The 9176-nt window shown below is 33.4% G+C and overlaps 1 protein-coding gene across 1 annotated transcript; it reads right to left on the bottom strand.

The window, feature by feature from the left end:
- Window positions 1–1445: 1445 nt before the first annotated feature.
- LOC102589348 (glycosyltransferase-like At2g41451) lies at window positions 1446–6810 on the bottom strand. Its single transcript, XM_006351177.1, has 11 exons — window positions 6475–6810; window positions 5170–5319; window positions 4976–5028; window positions 3732–3840; window positions 3521–3655; window positions 3322–3366; window positions 2724–2911; window positions 2394–2535; window positions 2260–2306; window positions 1991–2078; window positions 1446–1879 (listed from the first exon to the last, which is right to left on the bottom strand). The coding sequence occupies exons 1-11, from the start codon at window positions 6808–6810 to the stop codon at window positions 1577–1579; spliced, it is 1596 nt and encodes a 531-aa protein (XP_006351239.1). The 3' UTR covers window positions 1446–1576.
- Window positions 6811–9176: the final 2366 nt, after the last annotated feature.

The raw sequence follows: 9176 nt of genomic DNA, 5'->3' as shown, positions 1-9176 counted from the left end.
TTGTTGGAATGTATGCGTCCACTAGTCTAGATGGGACCAGGTCCTCAACACAGTTACAATAACAGAAAATAAACAAAGTGCTGAAAGTAAAGATTGCACAACAACTTTACGTGGAAACCTCCTTGCTCAAGGGAGTAAAACCACGACCTGGCCTGCCAGGACTTTTCAAACTTCTTTCACTAATCTTCTCCAAGCAAAAGTAAAAGCAAGTTTACAAACCGAGATTAGACTACTAATCCCAACTCTAAGCAATACCTCCTATTACTTAGATGAGCCAGAACAGATACAACACTGCCCACTAAGCTATCACCCTTAGATAACTTAGACTTTGCTAAGCGGATACAACACCGCCCACTATACTAATCCTAACCGATTAATATAGATTTTTAGAGTAAGAACCTAAGTTACCTTTAACCTAGTTCTTACAATGATTCAAACAGATTTGAAACGTTTCTTTCACAAAACGAATCCTACAATGTAAGCACTATTACAAGCAAACAAAGTAACAGCTGGTACAAGAAGCTTTTGAAGTAATCAATCAGATTCCTTGTTGTTCTTGAAGCTCTTGAAGTAATTGATCAGATCCCTTGCTGTTCTTGAAGCTTTTGAAAGACTCTCTCTTTGAATGAATGAGTAATATTGTTGTATTTTGTTTAGTATATACCACAAAAAGTTATTACCAAACGTACAAACAACCTCCTAGCTTCTGATTGGTGAAGTACTCTGCAGCTCACCAACTTTCTGACGCGCAGACAACTTTCCAGCTGTACCGCACTTTGTCACTGGACGAGCGTACTCTGCAGAGGACCAGGTCCCTGCACTTGTGAGGAGATCATCAAAACACCAAAAGACATAAGCTTTTATCAATAATACACAACCCCAGGGGCCTAATGAATCTGGATATGGTGATCAACTTCCTCAACAGATGGTGAAGTCATTGCAAAATATTGAATCAGGATATGTTGGATGTGATGATGAGAAGATAAACGATATGACAACACAACCCCAGTGGCCTAATGAATCAGGATATGGTGATCAACTCCAGTTGTCAACATATCAGGAAGAGCAAGTGCAGAATGTTGAAGAGACAACAGCTGGTGCATCATCAGATTATCAAGTTGATCCAACATTCACTGGTGTTTTAAACAACAACGAGTGCTTATTAATAGATGAGTTAGGTGATTTTGATGACTTTATGGGAGAAAACCAGGAATGGCTATCTGAGTTGGTTTCTTAGTCTAATTCTTGTTAAAAATATATAGGTAGTTTTGATTACACAAATATATTTATGTAAGTGAAATTGTTTCATATAATCAAATGAATAAATATACTTTTATTTCTTAATCTCTACTTATCTGATTGCTAGTACTGTTCAGGTTAAAGTTTGAAAAGAAACTCAAATTTCTTGTTTGCAATTAATGTCAAGTCTCTGCTCAATCTCAGACCATCAATAAAATTGTCATTCTCCAAAACATTCTGTCATGTATACATATCGAACTTCTCTATGGAAACAATTCCAGTATGACACAACTAATGTACACCTATTTTCCCAAGAGGGGTATGTAAGTATACTTCTTCAAGAAGAACTATTGTTCAGAAGGTATTTTGTAACTGTGAGATCAATTCCATCCATGCCAGGAGGTGATTCGGGTGGAATTGCCTGACGATCAGTTTTACTGAACTCCACGAATTTCCTTGCAGTTGATTGAGGTTCCAATATACGACCCATCTTTCTCGGAAAAGTATCAGTAATATGAGGATATCCGGAAGCATTTCTGTTTCCAGCAGAAGATAAAGACTCATCTTTTATGATATCTCTATGTGCTGAAGCAATAACAGAAACGAAAACGCCAGATTCCTTCAAACCCTGTACAATGGCCTACACAGACAGAAAAAAAAGAGAAGGTATTATGAATTCAGCTTCTTAGGCAGAATGGCCCTCAATATAAACTCAAAGGAGCTTTCGCAATCAAGTATAAGTTGATCTTACCATGGGAGTATATATGCGCGTCAATATGCCCTTCTTGATAAGCTTCTGGATGAGTGTTTTATCCGTCCAAACAACATGTTCACGGTACCTGATCCAGTAACGGTTCTGTCAGCATTTCCAAGATACAAACCAAGAAGAAATCAAGCACCACGCGGACTACTGATCAGTATGAAATTAGATTTTACCGTATAACAAGGGAAGGATTTCGCAAAATAAGTAGTATACGGATTAGCATGAATTCAAAGGTATGAAGTTAAAAGAATTATTACCAGTGAAGCATCTCCTCCTCTGTCAGAGTTGAAGCTATTATAAAAGCCTGCAATGTAAAAATGAAAATTATTCAACAAAGGAATAATTTTGACCCTAAAAACATTTGTTTAACAACAGCCTGCATATTACTCACAGCTCTGTCGAATTCTAGCATGAAGCATCTTTTCACATCTTCTTTTGTAGGTTTACATCCACAACGATCTCGTCGTGAAGTTAAATCTGAAAACTTGGGGTATGTGTAGTGCAGAACAGCAGCCTCTTCCAGTTTGATCTCTCTACAATAATAAGAAAATACATTTTCATTATACAAGTGGAGACAATTACACCGAAGAAGTGAAAAAACATGACAAACATTACGAGTGTGTTGTCAACTTCGATAAAACAGTGATTCTAGAGGACTGGGAATAAATAAGAAACGAAATAGAGATAAAAGGAAAACAAGTTACATGCAGAACAAGCATACTTTGGGCTTTTTATGTAATTGTGCCATCTATGAGCACCATTAGGACGAAGATGATCTTGAACTCGAGCAGCTGATTTGCCATTTCCATAAGTCAAAAAGTAGTTAGGATTACCACGAGTTGCTTCCTTGTAGTTTCCAAAGTACATTTCTTTTGTGAGATGATCATAATTCTTCTTGAACATCGAGACCTACCACATGATTCAGATGTATTACTGGTAAACAGTCTAAAAGAACTTGCATAATTAAAACAAATTACAGACTACGCAAACTTTCTCTAAGAAATTCTGGCTGCTACAAACAAAGAGTAAGGTCTAACACTCAAGCTCCATATATTCGCAAGGTACAATTTTACTTTCTTGCCTCCACAGTGTCTAACTCCAACGCAACCTTCTTTTTCATTCGTCTGGAAAGAGATGCCTCTTTGACTACTAGCTGTTGCTCCATTCTCAAGTATTGGGTAATAGAATTATCCAAATTTATTTTAAGCAAGTCTAAACCTATTCACGTATAGCGGTGGAGGATGTTCCTAGACAAACGATTGAATTTAACACTAGAACTTGAAAGATAAGAAAAAAGGATACAGTGAAAGATATCTTACTTCACTAAAAGGTTCCTTCACATCATCTCTCTCAACACTGCTCTCCTGAAATATTTGCCATCATCAGAGAAGATATTAACAAGAAAAAAGACAGCAGAAAATGAAAACGAAGCAAATGCATGCGTTTTGACTATTCGTGCATGTAATTACATGCTTAGACACAGTTAGAAGACAGCCTAGAACAAGCTCAATTACTTACATAGTTAGGAAATATGACCATGTCGACATCTTCAGGTATATCTGCCAGAAGTCTCCGTAAAGAATACTCACTAGTTCCAGCTGGATGCATTAGCTCATCGGTATCAAGATGAATGATCCAGTCCACGCCAGCTTCCTGTAGAGTTACAAGGCAATGAAGTGGATCAAAAGGTTACCATAACTGGAAACAGATGAAGTTATTGCAATCATACCCTTGCCATGACGATGGCCATTTCCATGTTAAGAGTCTGCTTGACAAATAACTCGTGGTTGCATGGTTGGTAAAAGAATCCAGCCAGCCACGTTTCATTCCAAATCCGACTAGGACACAAGACATTATAGATCATCAGTATATCAAATAATAAGCTCACTTTATAGAGATTTCAGATGAAACATAGGGAACAGAGCATGTCTACTAGCCCATACAGAAATCTCACTCTCTAAATTTAGTTTTATTTAAGTTTGTAAGTTGAATAATCACACCACTTCTTCATTAAAGTCTATTGCCATCTGATATTAAATGCCTTCAACTATTCCAGGAATTTTGAAATTAGAGAAGTCAAGATTGTGGAAAAGAAAGTTCCTTCTTTAGAAATCTCTGCCGAATAAATTTATCTCACTTATAAATAATAAGAAGACAAGAAGACAAAAGCTATAATAGGTTCCACTTTTATGCTCCGACACCAATTGTTCAGTACATTAGTCATATAACACTCACAAGTCACAACAGATCCAAGCTTACTCAGGATGAATGACTTGAAATATACGTCAGTACAATGTCGCTTGGGTTGAAAGGAGAAAGGGTTGGAAGACGAGAGGTGAAAGAGTTATTTCTCTTGTTTAGTAAGGGGGATGAGAGAAGACTATGTCTTATGTACTTACCTTCCAGTATACCAAATAAAGGAATTAAATGCTCAGTGATCCACGTAGGGGAGATAATCAATGAACTTTACTCTCATTTAACCTTCCCTCTTTCCCTTCAAGGAACCAAGTCTATTATTAGTCTCAAGACACAAATAGAATAGAGAATCTGTTGTCACCGCTACCCTGGGTAATTACTGCTTGCTATTAATAGGTAAATTAGTCGGTCCACATCAACCCCCTCCACCCATGCATTGTAGTTACTCCTGATATATAATATGTTGCTATGTAAGGAACTCCCAACAAATTCTGGAAACTTGTTAACCCATGCTAACATATGTTCTTCTATAAGCTTTGCTTTGGATAAATAGCTTCTATCCTCGACTATTATGTGCATCCATTAGCAACATAAAGAAATTGAATGATACGAGGCTAAATAAAGAACATAAAACCCACAGAAGGGATAAAAAACATTTCTCAAAGCAGTAGGAAATAACGTCTACTCTACTGAATGAAGACCTCATCTTCATAGTTTAGGCACAGAAAATGTGTATATATATATATATATATATATATATATGCAAAGATCAGTTACCTTTTGGCTTGTACATCCTCTAGCTCTTTTGTTCTATATATAACTCTTACTCCCTGCAGAGTACACACATTTTGTATATTAATCAAGAGATGAAATACGTCAAGTCCAAATACACAAAACAGTAGAAGTGATGAAACAGAACGTTCAAGATAAAACAATGATAATGGAAATATTAAGGAGATATGAACACTTACTGGAATAGATTTTAGCACTTTAGATACATTGGGAGATGCAGCTTTTCCCTCCACAAACAGGAAAAAGTTTGTCACGCCGATGACCTTATGATAAAACATCCAGGGTAGGATCTGCTCTAAGCCAGCGGACGTACTTGTAGTGATTGATATCTAACATCAAGCAAAGGTAACAAGCCTCTTAGGATACTGATGTAGAATAATCTAAGTACACGAAAATAAAGAGGGTAGCGGGAAAAGAATAGCAAAGCTCAACTTAAATATTTGAGACGTTTACAGTAACTATAAGATTGGAATTCTTCATTTAGAGAAAAACATAGGAAAAAATGAGGGGGAAATTCTGCAGCACAACTGCACTCATTAAAAGCATGAACAGAGCCAAAACCAACACTAAAATATGTACTTAGCGGTCGTTTGGTTGCTGGTTAGGAGGTGATTCATTCATGTATTAAATCACCGCATAACTTGTACCATATTTGGCAGTAATTTTTTGCTAATGTATAAAATTCAACACACTAAATACGATTTTTGGTTAGCAAGTTAGAATCATGCGTATAAGTTAAAAGGAAATCTATTCACTACTTTATGCAGTATAGAAGATGGAAATATCTAAACCTCGCATAACTATCTCTACATAACTAATACCTACGTTACTAATAACTGCATTACTCTAATCAACAACCAAACGACCTACTTAGAATGTTGAAGTATGAATGGTACAAATAGCATATCCTTTCAAAATGCTTTATTTTTATCAACAGTAAAAGGAATTAGCTTATCCTTTCAAAATGCTTTATTTTTTATCAACTGCCTAGAATACAAATCTACAAAATTCTGCAACTGCTAGCTTTGCCCTGGCTACCATTTCAAGAATGTCTTTTTTCTATCAAACATTCACAGCGTAATCTCACGAGTAGAGTCTGGTGTACACGCAGCCTTACGACCCGATTCTAACACAACCTAATCTCACAAGTGGAGTCTGGTGTTTACGCAGCAGCCTGATTCTATACAATCAGAAAATGCCAAGAACAAATAACTTTGATTTTATCAAACAGGTGGACCCCATCATCATCAAATGAACTTTTTCACAATTCATCCACAATACCAAAAAAGACACTTGGCTAATAAAAAACATAAACATGTCCATTTTTCTTCAAACTAATAAAAGTTTAAAGCAGTACTTCAACATGAAGTTATCAATAACAAACACAAAAAGATAACTCGTATAAAAAAATAAACAGTAAATCTGTATGACTATTTGTATAAAAGATTCTGAAAAAGAATAAATAAAACTTGATAAAAACGAACCTTCGGTCTAAGATCCGACCCGAAATTAAACTTCCAATCCCTGAAATACGGAAACGACGCCGTACGGCTCTGTCCAAGGATATCTGCACAACCAGACGAAGAAGACGATAACCGTACGGGTTTCGACCCAGCCTCATTCGGATCGTCACCGGGTATCCATCGGGTAGTCGGGTCGGGTAACCCGCCACGCCATTGAAGAACGAAAGCGAAAACAGCAAGCGATACAGAAATAACGGTGAGTAAATAGAGAAAACGAGAAGCAAAAACAGAGGATGATTGAAAATTCGAAGAAGAAATGTTGGTGGGTCTTCTTAGAGTAGCGAAAAGACCCGCCATTTGTGAAATTCAAAGAAAAATGAAGAATTTCTATAAGAAACTGTATGATTGTTTACGTTTATATTTATTTTTTTATATAGAAATCTATATACGCAGAGTGAGATGGTTCATGCAGAGTTGAAACTGAAGCTTTGTAGAAGACGTTAATGGTGTTTTTTGTTTAGCTTTGATAATTCCGAATTCAAGTAATTTCTCATAATTAAATTGGGCTAATCCATAAGGATTATCGATTTGTATTTTATAATATGGTTATCATATACAACAACAATCTTTTCTTCATGGGTTTAAAGGTGGTGTGTTAAAAGTTAATTTCAATTTAATATTGTATTGAAATATACTTATTTTTTTTAAGTTTTAAAATTATTCTTAAAATAAATAATTTTTTAAAATAGAAGAATATAGCTTTATAATTGTTTTTCCAAATAAGTAAAGATATAATATGGATAAAAATTTAATGGTTATTAAATATTTTATTCTTTATGGAACTAACTAAAAATAAGTGTATTCTGAAAAGAGTATTATTTATCACACATTAGTAATTTTTAAAAATAATTACTCCCATAAATATTATAAATAAAAATAGTACTAATAAATAATAATGAGTATAAATGAATATATCAAAAATCTTAAAATACATCTAAAGAAAAGAAAATTGAAGTTTAAATTAGTTAGATTTATAGAATTTGATTAGTTAATGTAATATTATTATGCTTAATCTTCATGTAGTTTCGGGTTGACGAAGTTATCATCTTTATATCAATGTTTATTTGTTAACGAAGTTATTATCCTGAATCCTAAAGTCTAATTTTATTCATAAAGTAACAACGTAATCACATTAAAAACTTGAGAATAATAGTAATATAAAGGCAATCAACATTATATCATCTTTTTCTGCTCTACTTTTTTAGGTTTATTTTTGAGGTTAAATTTCATATTAATAATATTTGCTTCAATTTTTGCAACATGAAGTGATGAATATTTCTCAATTAACTCGTGAATAAGGGCATTTTTAAAACAAAATTTATTTTGTAATCATTAATATGTGTATTTTATATGTAATATTATTTAAATTACTAAGATAGGATTTTTTTTATACATACAACCAGTTCATTTTAAGGAATACTTTGAATGATCCTTTACTAGAATATGGTAGAACCCCTCAATTCTAAAATTCATTACATATAAGGTAAAATGTTTATTGTAATTAAAATAACTACTTATTATGTCACTATGAGATAAAAATAAGGTTTGAACTCACTTTATCTACTCAAACCTCATTTATAAAATTATATTAAATATGTTATTGTTGTTGTAATTTCAAACTAAGGAGAGAACTCGTAAAATTAGAGGAATAATGTGAAATTAATATTTAAACAATTAAAAAGACAAATCATATTTTGCTACGAGAGCTTCGATTGTGCTTTTACTATACGTAAAATATAGATTACTATCTAGCAATGATCATGGAGATATTGACATACTCATAACGATATATTTAGGTTGAGATGAATTAAATTACATTATTAATATTTTATAGTATAATAAATGTTGAGTGATTGACATGCTTACGAACTCTAATTTTAAACTACTTTCTAGAGTGAATAAGGATAACAATGGACAACGACATGATACATGTAAAGCAAATTTGATTTTTACCAATAAAACTCTAACATATCGTGAGTAAGGTCAAATATGCATTGTCCTACAATATAAAATTAAATTCGCTATACTTTGCCTTGTCTTATTGCCATCATAAGAATAAAGGACCCTTTTGACCATCCATGCTACAATTAGATATCCTAATATTTGATTTGATTTGATATTTTTTTAAAGATACACATTATTTTTCTAATTTCTAATAAACTTTTCCATTAGGCACCATTCAATATATTTCCATTTATATGTTTAGTTTTTTATTAGTAGAAAGTAGGTGACAAGTTTGGTAAGATGATGCATTCGTGTAAAGCACAGAAATGTCAAGGCTTTTGAAAAAAATACTTTTAAAATCATTCTACCAAACACATTTAGCTGCATAAAATATTATTTTGTGTGGCTTTTATAACTAGACATTTAAATTTATATAAAATTAAATAAATAGATATAAATATTTTACGTGACATAATAGGACATCACATAGAAATTGTGTAGGATGCGAATTATCATAACATCACGTAGAATGTGTGTTTTTTTTGTTCATATCTATACAAATTTAAAATTTATTTGTGCATATCCAAAGTTAAAAGACATAATGATAAATAAAATGACATGTTTATGTGTCACCTAAATTGAAACGGACAAAGAGGGTTGTAAATCTGTCAAATCAGGGGATGCGCTATTATAGGTAAATGGGGTTGGTGGTAGCCCTG

The sequence above is a fragment of the Solanum tuberosum genome, unplaced genomic scaffold (assembly GCF_000226075.1).
Source record: "Solanum tuberosum cultivar DM 1-3 516 R44 unplaced genomic scaffold, SolTub_3.0 scf00129, whole genome shotgun sequence".
NCBI classification, from domain to species: Eukaryota; Viridiplantae; Streptophyta; class Magnoliopsida; order Solanales; family Solanaceae; genus Solanum; species Solanum tuberosum.
Note: the sequence above shows the minus strand (reverse complement) of the source record. Positions and strands in the feature narration are given on the sequence as shown.